Source organism: Otolemur garnettii, unplaced genomic scaffold (genome assembly GCF_000181295.1).
Source record: "Otolemur garnettii isolate 467f Iridium unplaced genomic scaffold, OtoGar3 scaffold00015, whole genome shotgun sequence".
NCBI classification, from domain to species: domain Eukaryota; kingdom Metazoa; phylum Chordata; class Mammalia; order Primates; family Galagidae; genus Otolemur; species Otolemur garnettii.
Window position 1 is genome coordinate 270,293 of NW_003852410.1, and position 17,912 is coordinate 288,204.

A 17,912-nucleotide genomic window follows, 5' to 3' on the forward strand; every position below is an offset into this window, starting at 1 on the left:
TCTTCGTAGCACTCAGTCCCACCAGAAGATGCAAGCTCGAAATTTAGAACTGCAGACATATTTAGAGAAATGCACGGATGCCAGATGCATAATGGGTTACTAAGGGAAACCAAGATGGCCTAATTTTGAAATCTGACATTAGGAAAATGTTTCCCCTGCCCCATACTCCCCCCGCCAGAGTCAGAATCCAGGATTGACCCGGGGGCTGAGTTTTTCTCATGGGCAAAGTCAATTAATTATACTCTAAAAAGGAAAATTAAACTTCAGAATGGTGGAGTGGGCAGGCAGGTGGCCACGGCCATAGCAAAGGCATGGCGAGTGGTAAGGAGAGAAGTAGCACCTTGTAATTGCTTTTAGAGTAAGCTGCAAGCTTGTCTGACCTCTGCTTCTGAGTTGAGGACCTTGTCTTCAGAGTCCGCCTCCCCCAAATCTGCAGACTGTGTTTTTTCTGTGCACTGGGAGCTCAGACATTTGTCAAGTGAACGAACCAGCAGTAGCTGAGGCACTGACCAAGCAATGCGGCCCCAGCTGAGCTCCCTGGAAACAGGAACACAGGGAAGGTGTAAGCAGAAGCCGGGCGCTTCTGAACCAGTGACACAAGGGGAAAAAAAAGCAAAGAGAGCTGGCAAGAAAATGTTTTTGAGAAACCTTGATCCAATATTTGAAGGGCTGCCCGTGGAAAGGTATGCTCTATTAAAGTCCCCCAAATTAACTTTTACCAGACTTTAAGAACTTCCAAGCAAAATGTTCTCCAGATTGTGTTTACCGGAATAGGGGAATTCTAGCTTTCAGGAGGTGGGGTACAATGGCGGGGAGATTTGTTTCCAATTTATTCCATAGACAAATAAGTTTAGGAATTTGGGTTCATCAAAGGTAAATGAATGTTCTCACTAAAGGATGTAGCTGTTAGCCCTTCTCAAACTTATGTGAAACCATATTCTAATTTCACCTTTGGGGAAAAGAGAAATTAGAATTGCCTGAAAAAGGCACTTTATGAAGCAGCACGGTCACCCCCATACTCAAGCACTTTGAGGATATGGATTTCAGCACTGTACACAGACAGAGATGCGACCTGAAAGCTGAAAACTAGAACCATCGGTTCAGCCTCCCATGGACTTTCCAGCAAAAAGGCCCTTACACATGAGACAAGCTGTCCCTTTCTGCCACTGGGGTCCAAATGATGTTATAGTTATTGCAAAGGAATCGTAGAGGTGATCAATAATGCTGGGTAGGAGGCTTAATGACAATGTAAGTTCCTGCCAGAGCCCACTTCGACTATTTTCATAGAGTATTTTTTTTTTAATTTTTTGACAGATTCTCATTCTGTCACCCTGGGTAGAATGCCCTGGCATCGTAGCTCACAGCAACCTCAAACCATGCAGGCTCAAGAGATCCTCTTGCTTCAGCCTCCCAAATAGCTGGGACTATAGGCACCTGCCATGATGCCTGGCTATTTTTTCTATTTTTAGTAGAGATGAGGTCTCACTTTTTGCTCAGGCTGGTCTTGAGCTCCTGAGCTCAAGCAATCCACCTGCCTAGGCCTTCCAGAGCGCTAGGATTACAGCATGAGCCACCATATCAGGCCTCTCGTCTAGTATTTTCTAGAACACATTGCCTGCCTGCCTTCTTCATCATCCATCCATTCTATATATGGTCACTGGAGGCCTTCCATCACCTGATAAGGTGCTGCTCCATAAATGCTTATTGGGAAATTCAGATGATGAGCAAGTATGTTACACAAATAGTGATTTAATTAAGGTTTTCAATATGTTACAAAGGAAACAAATGGTGCAAAACCAAGAGTAACTTACACAGGGAACTTGTACAGCCCACGGTTTCAAGATGAGCTCTCTATGGGAGCACAGATGCCATGTTTTCCAGACCTTCAAATGTGTAGGTCCAAAACAAGTCTCTGCCGTTCCTCCAGGAAACCATTCCTCCAAACCAACAAGGTTTGGAAACACCACACAGCCCATTCAGTCTCTATTTGAGACTATGATTGAGTAGGTATAGGGTAGGTAACCAGGTGATTTTGAATCCTGCTGCTCTGCAGACCATATTTAAGTAGCACTATTCTATAAAACGTTTTTAAAAAACAAAATAAATGGAGAGCTAGCTATACCATGTTCATGGACTCATAAAGATGTCAAGTTTCCCCAAATTAACCTGTGCATTCAACATATTTCTAATCAAAATTCCCAGAGTTGTTTATTGTTGTTGATGATGTTGTTTAACCTAAGAAGCTGATTCTAAAATGCATATGAAAGACTAAAACAGTTCTGAAAAAGAACAAAATGAGAGACTTGCTTTACCAGCTCAAGGCTTAAAATAAAACTATAGGAATGGTATTAACACTAAGATAGATAAAAAGACCAATGGAACAGAACAGAGAGTCCAAAACCAGACCTGTGCTTACAGGAAAATTATATATGAAGGATGGCCTCACAAATCAGTCAGGAAAGAATGAATGATTAATAATTAAAGCTTAAAAAATGGTTATTTATATTTTAAAAACTGGTATTCTACCTCATACCATGTTAAAAACATTAATTTCCACACACATTGTATTCCTAAATACAAAAACAAAACTTTAAAACTTTCCTAACAAAAAACAAAACTTTAAAACTCTTAGAATACATAAAATGCTTATAACTTTGGGGTAAGGAAATATATCTGAAATAAGACACCAGCTGTCCAAACCAAAAAGATTGACAAATTTAACTTCAATAAAACCAAAACTTCTGTACACAATATATAAATAACACAGAAAAGCCACATACTCGGAAAAGATAATAGTATCTACAATGTATCAAGAATTCATATCTACAAGGAAAGATAAATAATCCCGATAGAAAAGGATATGAACTTGAAGTTCACAAATGAGGAAATGAAACAGCAAAACAACATACAAAGGTACTTAACCTCAAAAGTCACTAAAGAAATGCAAATTTAAAATAAGGCAGTATCATTCCACACCCATTACAGTGGCAAAACACACACTGACCAGACCAAGTACTGTCCCGATGTGAAGCAGCGGGAATTCTCACACACTGTCGTTTGGAGTGTAAATTCAATCAATCCCTTCAGAAAGCAATTTCGCATTACTTGATGAAACCGATGATGCATACACCTTACGACCCAGAAACTCCACTCCAGAAAGCTTAGACAAGACATTCACCTGGTGTGCTTACTAGTAAAGGGAAATGAGCCACAGTCTAAATGCCTGTCAAGCAGACCCAGAGAAATACAAATGTACACAATGTAGACTATTCATGCAACGAAACCGTCTACAGCCAAAAAAACAAATTAAAATAAATAAAAAGAACCACAGTTACATGTACCAATATGGATACATCTCGAAACCAATGTGGAGCAAAGAAACAAAGTTATTATAAAAATGTAAGCAATGGATAGCATTAATACAAATAATTTAAATTTGCAAAAAGGACCTCAGCAGTTTGGGAGGCATATACATATGCATAACTAGTATAAAGATGTACACGAGAATAATAAACCTAGACTGAACGTAACGATGTCTAGAGAGAGGAAAGGAAAAGGATGCTACCTGGAAAAAGAATTACAATCATTCATAAAACCATGGTTCCCTCCCCCTCCACACACGTACTCTATTACTAATTAGCATGGAGTAAGGGAGGCTTTAGAAAGTATCTCAGCCTTTCACAAGTACAGGAAACTTCTCTTCAATGCCTGAGGCAAGGGTTCCTCCTACTTCTATAACAGGAACTCCAAAGTCAGAGCCACTGCATACAGCTATACGGGTTGTGCATCACACAATTCTGGAGTGTACCCTTCATGACGTTGATGATGACTCCTCAGGTTGCTCAGTGCACAACTTACACAACTGTACCCAGCAGCCCTGTAAGGGTCTCTTAGAGAATTACGCCCACATCTGGGGAAATGGCCACCAGCACAATTACCGCTTATAATTTCAGTGGATTTGGATTCAGACAGGACCCCAACCATGATCAACAGCCCTGCGCTGGCCAAACACTTACAGGGATGGGCGCTCACCACCTTCTGAAGTACTTTCACAAAACGCTGTGCCACCAAGCTCTTCTGTAAACGTGTTTGAAACCTTCCTCTTTATAACCTCTATCCATTAAAGTTAATCTACTTGCTTTCCACATGACACTTCAGCTACTCAGCAGAAGCTAACATGTGCCCCCTGGAGACTTCTGCGTTCCAGGCTAAATATACTCTTGACTTGGCTTACTGCAAATGTGCTATATCTCCTCTTTTGTTCAAAATGAATTTTTAAAGTGTCCATCCTTGCACCAAGCCCTTCCTGCCCTCATAAGCAACCAGGCATGCTGACATGCTGTCAAAGAACAAAAAAGCATTTCTCTCGGCCACCCCTCTGGGAACCCCCTAAAGACCTGTCTCTACTCTCGCATAGAAAGCCAGGAAATGCCCACAGAAGCCAGGAGATGTCAGGCCAGTAGAAGAGGCAGGCTTTTTCTAGGGACAGGTTATGGCCAATTGAGCAGAAGCAGGACAGAGTCCCACAGGCCAAGGAGGACAAGTTCTTTTCCACTTACTCCCAAAACTCCATGACGGGGGAGGTGGCATTTTGCAGGGACACATGGCTGTAGTTGCTCACATTCAGTTTCTGGAACTCCACACAATTCTCTACAGTGGAAACAAGACAAGAAATACAAGAAAATTAACTTCCACGAGGGTTGAATCTTAAAAAACATCCCGAGCTCACAGGCAACCAGGCAGTTTCATCTAGCCGCCCCAGGTAAACACACTTCAAAGAACCCCGCAAAATCAATACTTTACAAACAGTTAAAGGTCCTCTGTTGCAACTTCACAAACAGTTAAAGAGAGAGGTTTGGTCTGGTGAGAATAGAAGGAAATGTCTTGGGGGCAGGGGACAGGGTGCTTTCTCCCGTCCATTCTCACCCTTGTGTCCTATCAAACCCTGCTCCAGCCTTGCTCCCAAATCGTCTTTCCTTTTCTCCATTTCCCTGCCTCAGGGCTGTCCATGGCACTTCTCTGTCATGCCCAGCAGCCCCAGGTGGAATAGGGGAACTAAAGGAACAGGTCAGTTGTGATGTCCCCAGGGCAGTAACAGAGTTGAGGCTTAGGCTTTCTTTACATAAAAAGGGGCTAATCCCACAGCTGATTTATAAAGGTGTGATGGCCGGAGGAAACAGCATAAGCCTATGAGGGTAAAAAATGTCTGATTTCCTCATCATTGCCCTTCTCAATTAAATGCCTCTTCTCATCTCATGAAACTCAGTGATCAAGGGAGATAAGAATCTCAAGTAGAAACATCCTAATTTTCTCCTTCAAGGCCCAGAGCAGCCATTAACCCCTCTTCCAAGAAGCCTCCCCTGATCTCCCTCCTTTGAATTCTAGAAAAGTTAGAATTCAAACCCCCACCCCCACCCAAACCCGAGGAATCACCTTCTCCATCTCCCTTATTTTGAAGAGGAAGAATTTAGGGTTCAGAGTAGTTAAGGGACCCTCACCTGTACCCTTTTCCTCCTCTATAAAGGTAAGCCAGCTAGGACAGAGTTGAGAATAAACTCCAGCCAGGGATCCGGCTCCTTTGGAAGGGTTATCCCCCAGTGCTGTCTACCACCATGGGACTTGGGCCCCTCTGCTGACAGAGCCGCCTGGGGGAGTTCCCCGAGGGTCTCCGGCATCTGTTCCCCTCCACACCCCAACCCCACACCCTGCACTGCAGGGTGCTAACCTCACTCTGGCATGCCTTTCTCCTCAAATACACATGAACCCTCCAAACCACATTGATCGTCTCTTATATGTGGGGCAGGAATCTGCTCTTGTGTGTGATGTTTCACATACCCTGCAAGTCTTCCCAAGCTTAGAGAGAAAGGGGGCTACAAACTAGGGGAAGAAAGAGGTCTGCCTGCCGTCCACCGGGGAAAATTCCCCAATTATCTGCCTCCTTCCTGCTCCTCTTGTTAAGTGCTAAGTATATTCTGAAACGAGGTGATCTGGGAGGCCGCAGGAGTCTGGAAGTCTGAATTATAAGCACAATGTCTGGATGAGTCCTGTGCCTTTTGAGGGGGAGAGAAGCCCTTAGCTTTTATCAGATTCTCCAAAATAGTTATTTCTCAAATTTTTTGTCTCAAATAAAGTAATTTCTCAGACACCCCAGGTTGAAAGTTATTTTTATTAAGATGATATTTAATCATATACAAATAAACAGTTGTAAAATCTTTGTGATTATAGTATTCATATAACTATAAAAGCAAAATTTAATTTTGCAAATTAAAGGACAACTAAACTACAAAAACAACACAATTCAAAATAATAGCAGAAAATGAATGGGTGAGATAATACCATTTGGTGAAATTAAACGGTAGGTAGGAGATAGAGTTGTTGAGTTCAGCTAGCTCACTCCTTCATCAGCGAGCTGAGATGCCATTCTACCACCTCTGGTCACACTTTGGCAGAACTTTCATTCCTATGGTTTATTAAATTCTCAACCAGACTTCACTTAGTAAGAAAGCTCTCAAATCTTTCTGCTCTCTTTCTCTTGGCCACTATCATTCTATTTGCCACAAAAGCATCTTAAATTATGAACAAAGCCAGACACTGGAACCTTCTGACTAGCCTCAGTTATAAGGTGCTTGTGCAGACAATCCAAAATATGTGCATATTTTTAGAGGATCTTCAAAATAAACACACACAATTAAATTATGACGGAGGACTCCCAGGCCCCCAAGAATATGTCCTTGAATTTTAGTTTGACAAACACCTCTATGAGGTCCCTGGTCAAAGGAAGGTTAAGAACCAGGGCCCTGGCGGTGCCTGTAGGTCAGTGGGTAGGGCGCCGGTCACATACACCAAGGCTGGCCGTTCGAACCCGGCTGGGGCCAGCTAAAACAACAATGACAAAAGCAACAAAAAACAGCCTGGTGCTGAGGTGGGCACCTGTAGTCCCAGCTACTTGGGAGGCTAAAGCAAGAGAATCACTTAAGCCCAAGAATTTGAGTGAGGTTGCTGTGAGCTATGATGCCACAGTACTCTACCTAGGATGACATAGTGAAACTGTCTCAAAAAAGAAAAGAAAAAAAACAGGGCCCTGAAAAGAGAGATAGTGTAACCTCTGCAAAATGTGACAGGCATAGGAACAGGCAACAGTCACACAGGGCTAGATGCTGGACTGCAGCACTTTCTTTCAACCTTTCAGAAGGTTGGTCACCTTCTGTCAGTGACCAACACCCTGCCCAGTCTCACTGTATCCCAGCCTTCAGGATGGCCAGCCGTCCACTTTGAGACATAACCTAACCACAGGTTAGCAAACAGATGGTGAACAGGTTAAAGTGTGTGCACCAAGTCCACTCAGAAGGCAGTGGCTGTCTAGAGCACTGCTGAGAAGGGTTCTGAGGCCAACACTCGACTGAGAAGGAAAAAGTAATCAATTAGTGATGTCTGCTGTAGGCATCTTAGAAAGGAGTTGGTCAGGTATTTGTCTTCCTTGGATTATAAAATTCAAATATGATAGGAGGACAAAATAAAAAATGGATAATATATCATCTAAATCTAAAACATTATCCATTTTAGGCAGCAAGGGGGTTGAATTCAAATAATCAAGTTGGTTTGGGCAGGTAAATTAAATGAACAACGTGAATTGGGTGGGGATTGCAGCAATTAAAGGACAGATATGTCCCTGGAAGGCAACAGCAGCTTCTCAGCTGCAGCCATTGCTGGTAGGAATCCAAAGACATTTTTTTTTAAGAGACAGGATCTCACTCTGTTGTCACCTTGGCTGGAGTGCAGAGGCAGAATCATAGTTCACTGCAGCTTCAAACTCCTGGGCTCAAATGATCAAGGATAAACAATCCTTCCACCTCAGCCTCTCAAGTAGCTGAGATTAGAGGCATGCACCACCACACCTAACCAATTTTTCTTCTTCTTCTTCTTTTTTTTTTTTTGTAGCAATGGGTTCTCATTGTGTTGCTCAGACTACACCAGAATGCCTGGACTCAAATGATCCTCTTGCCTTGGCCTCCCAAGTAGCTAGGACTAAAGGTGCATCCCACCACACTCAGCTAACAAACACATTTTTTAAAATTTGTTATTCATTGGTCTAAAGCGTAGCTGGTGTATAAGTCCTCTGGCTGCAACCTTTAATGTGATCTAACTTCTTGCTTTTACAAAGGCAAACCTGATAACTCAGATAGGCAGGGCTGGAATTGGGATCCTGGTCCCTTAAATCTAAGTCTAGTGCCTCTTCCTCATACCTGCAAGGGGCTGAGTCCCTGAATTTGAAAAACAGAGGAAAGAACACCATTCTCCTAACCTTGACAGTCACTGACCTCAGGCTTCAGGGCTGCAACTCACAGAATGTACCAGACCACATACAGAGCTGACCCCAGTTTCAGCGGGACCAACCAAAAAAACCTGATCTCATGATGACGACCAGAGGCCAAGACTGGTCTGGAGGACAAGAACATACCCCCAATCCCAGGTCCCCCTGCAGGACTAACAGAGAGACCTTCCATGGCGGCCATACCTGTGTTCCACTCATGCCCACAGGTGGCCCAGGGGAGCTCCGTGGTAAAGCAGTTGCATAGGTAAAAAATGGCCCATGCCAGGATGATGATGTAGTACACATTTAGATGGGCCTCAATCACCTGCGTTGCATAGCCAATGCCTGAAAGGACAAAGGAAAGGGTGCAACTGAGTCTCTAGCTTTTAAAAACAGCCTTCAGCTACATTTGCAGGAAAATTTTATTTTCTTATGAAGCCAGCACATACCTTCAAATAAAGGGCAAACTTTCCTCCAACAGGTAATGCCACCTTCACTCGTGAATTGCCCCAGAGCTGTTTCCAAGAAAAAAACAGGAATTCCACAGCAAATAAAAAACACCACGTAGGGAATCAGGAAAGCCCCTGCAAGGACGCAAAGAATGAGATTAAGACCTCCCCACCATTTCGTGTTTGGCACAAGAAATCTACTACATCGACTACAGGCAGGATATAATGCCTCTGAACTTGAGTTCAAGAATCCACTTTGAGGACCAGAGGAAGAAAATGTGGCTGCCCACTACTGCCTCAGGTAAATTTACTTCACATCTCTTTTTCATTTGTAAAAAAGGCCTTAGTCCTTAATAGCCACAACACAGCTCCCAGAATTGTGCAGCTAAGATGATAACGTAAAACAAAGCATTTCATTGGCTCAGTTCTTTCACTTAAACAGTTCATCCTCCAGCACAGGTTAAATTAATTCCCTCCCTGAATGTTGCAACCTTCTTTTTCATTCTAAAAGTGACCTCCAAGACCAGGTAACAGGATCCCTTTCTCTTACTTTAGACGTGTCCTGCAAAAAAAAATTTTTGTCCATAAAGAAAATCACTGGCAAGGAATTTATAATGAGCCATCTCAGGCCCAGTTAAGCAGACCTGCACATGAGGCCCAGGTGTGGAGCTGAGCTGCGGGGAGTCTGCAGCAAGAATACCTGCAGCTTACCAGTCAATAAAAAAAAAAAATAAAAATGAAAAAAAAAAAAAAAAAGAATACCTGCAGCAAGGCTGGCTTTGGATCAGTCTGGCAAAAGACCACCCTGAGCTTTAGTGCTGCTATCTTGGAACATAATACCGCTTGCCCTGGGCCTTTCTGTGAAGCAAATTAAATAGCTGAAGTGAACATGAGCTATTACACCCAGAAGGGGATTTTTCCAAATCCCTCATTCTCTCTCTCTTGCCTAATAACAAAGTATGAAAACACATGCTATTCGCCACCGTCTGATCTCACAAATGAAGGGTTTAACTGAAAGTGCTTTTTGCTAAATGAAGTCTCTTTAACCACAGGATTAATCGCAACACTTTTGATCAATGCTGATAGCAGGACCACTTCTACCCGGTTTTGAAAGGGTATTAGCTTCTCTGGGCAAGCAACTAATTTAAAGTTTCATATTGGGAAAGAAATACTTTAAACTCTTGTTGGGATGGATAAGTAGGGCAGTATATTTTTAAAAAGATAAATTGTTGCAAAAGAGATACTCCAATGATATTAGAAGGCAAAAGTTTATAAAAGGAAATAAGAGGATCTGTTTACTAAATCTAAACAGCAGGTCCCATAATAGTTATTTACCTGTGACCCCTCTAGAACGTAACAGGTGACACTTTCTGAAAGTCTTTTGGCCTGTGTATTCACAAAGCTAGTAATCCTTAAATAACTCAATCAAACCAGATCTGTGCAGCCAATGGAAACTCTTGAAAGGTTAGAGTAGGGAAAAAAAAAAAAAAAAAACTCTCAATGACTCATTTTTAAAACTTTACTCACTACACCATTTTTTAAATCTGTGACAGAATTTGTAATGAACCTAATTTACCCTGTTTTCTGCTTTTAGGAATTGTGTGTATGTGTGTTGGCATAACAATTTCCTATTTGAAAAAAGATGGCAAAACAATTTGTGCCTGGGACCACCCTAAAGGGTTTCCAAGAAGACATCCCAGTTTACAAAGGCTGAATCTGCAGAGAGCCGAGATTCATAGCCAAGAGCACAGGGCACATTTGGGGTCTCCAAGTCCACTCCCTCTTACCCCTTGCCAAGCCACCAACACCGGCAGCCACTTCATTACCAGTGCAGAGCAGGCTTGGAGCAGCCTGTGCCTTCAGGATGAATGTCCCCAAAGAAAGGGCCCAGGCCAAGCAGTACCCTTCTCCCTCTCCCAGCAGCTGCCCGCACAGGAAGTCCTGCTCTGCACAGCCTGACAGCATGGTCCCTGCCAGCCAGCTTCTGAGCCACCTTCGTTGGGGTTTGGGAATTTGTTGGCGGGGCAGAGGCACAGCAAAGAGAGGGGAGAACACAGACACAGGCTTTGTCTTGGAGAGACTGTGCCGCCAAAGGTTTTATAAGATCCCTTGCCATGGACCTGCTGATAGAACAGGAGTTGGTCCTGAAGTCTGGAGCCTCTTCCCTGACCTAGGAGGGGATGGATCCACTGCGGCATCTTCTGCCAAACTAACTTTGAGATGTCACTGTAAATGACACTCTCTTCACTTTCCTTCTCCCCTTCCACATCTCTAAGCAGCCTGCAAACAAACATTAAATCAGCTTGTTGCTTTTGTTGTGGGTGACTCTGAGACCAGTAAAAGAAACTGCTTGGTGCCAATTCTCCCACCAGAGGGGTCCAAAAATATTGGCCCTAGAAATAGCCGTAAGAGCAAACAAAAGAATAGGCAGGAACGCAAACAGCAATCCCTCACCTAAAAGTTCTCCCTGGTTTTAGTCCAATATCAATTTAAAGCAAGGCCTGCGATGGCCGACTCCCATCCTTATTTCTAGTTAAGTGAAAGTGAGTGTTTTCTCTGACCCTTGGTCTTCTCATCTGCAAAATGGGTACACCGCTCCCCACACAGGTGACTATGAGGATGAAATGAGATCACACAGGTAAGGCAAAATATGGTGCCTGAGAGCATTTCAGATGTGCCCCCAAACCAAACAACTCAGATGACTATAACAGTCCCTGTCTCTCAGGCCGTTTCTAGTCAGAAAAGCCAGGGCTCCAAGGGGCTACGCGTCTGCTGCCCAAAACACCAGTGCGCGCACCAAAAGCAGGGGCTCCTGGTCTGGGTCCGCACCCCATGCTAGGGACAGAACGCTCTTGGCGGTCAAGTCGCCGCGCGGGCAGGTGGCACACTCAGGTGCGAAGCGGCACGTGCACATGCGCGCTGGCACAGGTGGGCCACGCTCTGGGGTGAGTTCGCACACCAGGTGGCCGGAGGTCAAGGTTCTCTGCTCCGGTCCTGCTTCACGCAGGCGCGGGAAGGGGTCTCGCGCTCGCCCCCCGCTCCCCGCCCCCACCGGGCGGGTAGGACCCCCCTCCTAGGCTCCTCCCGGTCCTAGTAGCCTCACCTCCTCCGTTCTTGTAGCACAGGTAGGGGAAGCGCCACACGTTGCCCAGCCCCACGATCTCCCCGGCCACGCTCAGCACGAACTCCACCTTGTTGTTCCAGTGGCCGCGCTCGTGGACCGCCTTGTCGCGCTTGTCGCGCGGGTCGCGCGCGGGTGCCGCTCCCCCGCTGCCGCCACTGCCGCCGCTGCCACCCGGCGCCTCGGACTCCCGCGCCTCCTCAGCAGCCTTCCCATTGCCCAGGGGCAGCGCCTCCTCCGCCGTCATGGCCGCGCTGGCTGCCTCGTGCGCGGGCCCGGATTTGCGCCGCCGCCCCGGGCGGGCTGGCTTTTCAGGAGGCGCGAGCGGGCGGGAGGGGGAGGCAGGGGGTGGAGCTGAGGGACCGGGCCGGGCCAGCGCCGAGACGAGGACTGGGACGCGGCGCCGCAGCCGGGCCCGCAGGGCGCCCACGCCGCCCGAGCCCGGCGGGCCCGGGAGTCCCGCGAGCACCTTGCGCGCGCCGAGCACCTTGCGCGCGCCGCCCGTCCTTCCCTCCTCCCTGCCCGCCGGCCTGTTAGGATAAGAGGGGAAGCCCGGGTTCAGGCCTAGGAGGGCTCTAGTCACCAAAGCCTGAAGTTCTACCACTTTCCATGACGGTCGAACGCTTGGGCCTCGGTTTCTCCTCTCTAATAAGAGGAGTGGACTCTAAGCCAGGCTTGCCTAAGTTTAACAGGCACCCCAGGCTGCTGCACCGCGAGTCTTGTTTAAACTGCGGGGCCTGGTGTGGTAGGTCCCACTGAGCCGGAGAGATGCTGATACTGACGGTCCGAGACTACACTTTGAGGAAACGGGAGTAAATGGACTCCTGGCTTCTTCCCAGCCCTCAAACACCCCGCCGGCCTTGTGCATACAGTTGTCCACTGCTCCAAACACAGCGAATCAAGGCAGTGTGGCTGTGAAGTGCTTGCTCTTGGAGACAGGTAAATCTAAATTGAATCTTGGGTTCCCCTATCTTAATTATGTGACTTGGGCCAGTCATGGGACCTCTCTACAGAAGGAAATACAAACACATCTTTCTCGTAAGGTTTTCCAGGAGGGGGGCGTGATTTGGTGAGAGATGAGTAAGTAGATGTTTGCAGAGTAGGACCCTGGACGCGTTCGGTGGACACCTGCCATCATTAGTATTGTCAGACAACGGGTAGCACACATACGCATATCTGCACTTTCTCGCTTAATATCTGTCGTCCCACTCGGTTGTCAGGATGATACATAATGTCCCGTTCATTATAATAGCCACAAAACCTAGCACAAGTATTGTCACATCAGATGTGCAATAAATATTTGTGGCCGGAAAGGAAGAGAGGGAAGAAGGAAAAAGAAAAGGAGGGGAAAGAAAGACTGTTGGGGCTGCAGATGTCACTGCACGGGGATGTCACCGCTCCCTGGAGAATCCAGACGTGGGTCTTCCCTGTGTCCCTCAGACCTCCCTCTGGGGCTGTCAGGGACACTCGCGTTCCTTGCTTGGAGTCTTCAGCTTCTCTCCGTTGGCTCACAATTGCTTAAGTCTCTCCCCACCTCCCTCCCCCCAGAAAACCTTTCCTTCCGCCATCTTCCCTTTACCCTCCCCCTCACTATCATATTTCTTGAAAGAGTAAGTTGAAGTCCTGCCAGCCCTGTCTTCACCTCCCACGCGTTCCTCGGCCCACGGCAATCTGGCACCCACCCCCACCACTCCTCTGAAAATGCTGCCTGTGAAGTTCCCAGCGCCCTCTTACTTTGGCAAATCCCACAGCTCCTTTCCCCTCCCTCTCCTGCCCGGCCTGCAGGTAACTTTCTGCACCGTTATTCCCTCTTCTCCTTCTTAGAGTTCCTACTGTTGTGGTTTCCTCAATATTGCCTGCGTCTGCTACTCTTTCTCTCCCTGCTTCTCCGGTTTTCCTTTCTTTCTCCATAAATTTGACCTTTTTCATACCTTGAGCCTGTCACCTAAATGCTGGTGCTTCCCAAACCTCTGTCCTCCTGTTTCCCAGGTTATGTTCAAAAGCAAAGATCCTCTAGAGCAGTGGTTCTCAACCTTCCTAAGGCCGCAGCCCTTTCAACCCACAGGTTGAGAACTGCTGCTCTAGAGGGTTCAGGATAACAGTCAATTGAATTCAGATCAAGGTGGCTGCAGATCCAGGCTCTGTCCCTAGAAGTTCTGTTCCTGCTTCATTTCAAGCTCTACCTCTGTCGAGTGGGCCCTGAACTCACAGCGTGGCTGTGAGGGTCTGAAAGCTTCAGTAGGTGTTCTCTGAACAGTTATCTCTTATTTTTATTGATGATGATGAAGATGGTGATGTCATTTATTTGCTTAAAACCCTTCATAAGGCTTTTTCCCACCGGATAAAACCAAATTGCTAACCCTGGTATGTAAAGTTCCCTCGCAATCTGAGAGGGAACTCATGCCTCTCACTAATGCCATTTTTCTTCTGGGCTAAAATATGCACGTTTTCATGTTCTTTTGCATGATCCTTGATGTTGCACATAGAATGGGCAATACAGGAAAGAATTTCTCTTCGACCTCCACAGTCCTTGTACGCAGTAGGCATGTGGTAGCTAGGAGTCAACTTATTAAAGAAACAACTACATCCAGAGTTGGACATGTTCTTGAATTTCACTATTTCAGTATCAGTCACCCCAGACTCTGTAAATCTCCTTCAAATCTAATTACATCTTCACCTTGTACTGGTGCTCAGCATAATTAGCTCCAGGAGTTGACTTCCTCTGAGCAGCTGTGACTCTAGGAGACACGCTTGGGGAGTGACACTGAAACAGCGTGAGGACTGGGGCTGGTCATCATCTGGTCTGTGACCCAGGCTTAGTTCTGCTGATGGATGGATGGGTCTGTGTCCTTGGGTATGTCACCCAATCTCTCTGAGCATTGGTGTCCTCGTTCAAATAAGCAGGGCTACCCCTGTACCCAGCATGACCTTCAAGGTGAAATGAGCCCACAGGCAGGGAAGAACACTGTACCGATGCTGATGTCACACCCTCACTTCTCAGATTCAAATGGTTTCCTTTATAAAAGATAGAAGGTCAGTATCCTCCTATTTGAATTTAGTAAATAAACATTTGAAGTCCATCCCCCATGTTGTTTCATGGCCCCCCCAAATGCCTTAATCTTTTTATTCTATCCTTATCCCCTCCTTCAGAGCCACATCTCTGGACATTTTCCACTTTATTGTTTCTTTGTTGAGGTGGAGCAGCCTGAAGAACACACACCCAGTGTCAGAGAGGTAGATGGCCTTGGGTTGGGACACAAACGGACAGTGGTCTCATCTCCAGAGCTGACCCTGGTGCAGCACAGCAGAGTTGGTGATAACATCGGTTCCACAGTCTCTCTGCTTGGTTTCAAAGCCTAGCTCCAAATGACCTTAGCGAGTGACTTCATGTCTCTTAGTCTCAGTTTCCTTATCTAGAAAATGGAGGTACTAATAGCATCTACCTTTTAAATGTTATACGGATTAAGGGGGTTAGTATTTGTACCCCACTGGAATTGTGCCTGATTTAGACATGTTTGTTAAATAAATATATATGCAGTCTTCAGAGAACAGGAGAATCATGCCTCCCTTCTCCCTTTCTTGGAGCAAGACTTCAAAGTCTTTCACCTCCTGGAAATACCAGTTGCTAAACTAAAGGTTTATTTAGTCATCAGCTTTGTTCATTCATTCATTCACCAAATATTTCTGATTCTTTAGTTATTTTCCAGATGTACTATTTGTCACTAGGGAGCATTACTAGATACAAGGCTTGCCTCAGGGTATACTTGGAACTGTTCACATGAGCTCATGAGAGATAGTTATTGCATTTTCAGGGATTTTTCAAACCACAATTGTCAATGCCTTGAAATCTGCCATGTGGTTGTGTTTATACCATGAGAATCTGCAAAGGCTACAGAGTAGCCCCACCCTCACTATCGGTATGCCAGCTGTAGGTGAAACACCTGTATGCCTCTGGCCAAAAATGCCCTTTGAGAGAGAGCAGTGAAAAGACTTTGTGCAGGCATACTTGTAAGAAACTGAGGCAGAATCCCATGTGGCCAGGTTAGTTGCGGGCCTAACATGACCAAGGCTTTGGCTGGAATAGCATTTCCAGACTGCGTTAAGGAATTAAGGTTAACTTTAAAAGGCCAATGAAAAAGCCCTTTGGAAAACTGGCCAGATACTCATCAGGAACCTTTCCAGATCTGTGATAAGTGATGAAGGTCACTGATGGGTCCGGGAATGGAGTAACCTTTCCTGATCTGTGTGGTGTATGACGAAGGTCACTTGCTGATGGGTCTAGGAATGGAAATGTGCTAGGGGACTTCAAGAGAAGAATTTACCCAATGCATACAGGTATCTAATGGCACAGATGAAGCCTGGGCTCATGAAAGGCTTTTGAAAATTCCAGCCTGAGAATCCTTATAGAAGGCTCCAGCAAAAACCCCCTGACTTAAGGCCTACATGAGAGCAGAGGTTTGCACACGAATTCCTATATGCCCAAGAAGTTTCTCTATGCTTTGCTTAAATATTTGAAGTAACTGCCTCCAAATGGCATGGTCACTAGAATGGACATTCAAATCGTCTCTTTCCCCCATAGCCTCAGGCTTCATCAGATAAGAAGAAAATAATAACTGACAACATGTTCTTCATTAAGTTATGTTAAACTGGGTTATGTTGAAGGGGTTATGCTTAAAGGTATATGTTGGGTGGATTATCAGATTATCAGGGAGGAGCTACTTACAGGGCAGTTGGTGATAAGTGGTGATAAGATGTTTGAATGGATTAATGACGTCATTGATGTACAATGCACATGTGCAGAGGGATTGTAATGAATGTTAATGAGGTCATTGCTGTATAGTGCACATGCACAAGATCGTCTATATAAACCAACAGCAAATAAAGAAGGCTCACCATTTTGCCTGAGCGAGCAGATGGTCACCTTTATTTAAAACACAATTTCAGTAAGCGTGCTTATTCTTCTTGACATGGCTTTTCCGTGAGACCTTACGATAACAGCCAGCCCACTGTTATAAGATAGTGAAGAAGGGAGGTGTTAATCAAGCCATTGCAGAAATGAATGGGATGTCTTGGGAAATACACAAAGGAGAGGTCTGTGGTTATGGGAGAGCTTGTAACTGAGTGATCTGACCTTGTGAAGGAGATCAGGGAGGGCCCCCTGAACAAGTGACAGATGAGTGGAAGCCTGAAGGGAGAAGAGCAGTGAACCAGATGGGCAGGGGGCTGGGGTCCTGCAGGATGCTTGCAGGGTCGAGGCTGGAGCACATGGTGTGGAACAAGATATGCCTGAAGGTGAAGCGTTTTTAGCAGTGGGTGACATGAGAGCACATTCCCATTGTAAAGAGATGATTGTTGCCACAGTGTGAAAAGTCAATTATAGGATGGCAATGGGGGGAGTGGTGGAAAGGCTGCCACAGTGTTCCAAGCAAGAGATGACAAGAGCTGAGACTAGGGAGAAGGGAGTGACACTGACGGGGTGGAATCTGTAGGACTTAACCTAGGACTGGATATGAGGGTGAGGGAGAGGAGGATGCCAAGGTTATCTCATAGGTTGGTAAGAGGACAGCGTCCCATTGCAAGGGTGATAGTCCTACTCCACTTTGTGCCAAGATGCCTGTAGTTGCCTCACTTCTTATGTGATAAATCAGAACCTCAAACGTGTGAATGGCTTCTCAACCAAAACCTACCCATAGGGCAGAACCAGGATCAAAGAGAGGAAGCACAGAGGAGTTAGGTACCAAGAGGAACTTCCTACAAGTCACTCCATGACAGAATAATCTGCCCCCGTCATAGTGAGCCCCACAGGAGAGGTGGAAATAGAAACTGGACTGTTGTAGCACAAGGCAGGGATACCATAAGGGCACATCCTGATCACAGAAACCTGAGTCTACAATTTTCTACGTAAACCTTGCTTCTTTGCTGCCACAAACTTTTTTCTAATAGATTTGCATTAAGGGTCCCAATTCTTCACCCTTCTCTTCACCCCTCAATGCCATTTGCTGTGTAAATTTTCAGGGCTCTCCCAGCACCA

The 17,912-nt window shown here is 45.7% G+C and overlaps 1 protein-coding gene across 1 annotated transcript in view; it reads right to left on the reverse strand.

Annotated features, from left to right (window-relative positions):
- SLC6A11 (solute carrier family 6 member 11) overlaps positions 1-12,188 on the reverse strand; it is a 130,549-nt gene extending 118,361 nt beyond the window's left edge. Inside the window, exons 1-4 of the mRNA XM_003785436.3 lie at positions 11,864-12,188; positions 8,761-8,895; positions 8,516-8,656; positions 4,560-4,650 (exon numbers count right to left, since the gene is read on the reverse strand). Coding sequence (XP_003785484.1) covers positions 4,560-4,650; positions 8,516-8,656; positions 8,761-8,895; positions 11,864-12,128 — 632 coding nt within the window. The 5' untranslated portion in view covers positions 12,129-12,188. The remainder of the gene's footprint in view (positions 1-4,559; positions 4,651-8,515; positions 8,657-8,760; positions 8,896-11,863) is intronic.
- Positions 12,189-17,912: the final 5,724 nt, after the last annotated feature.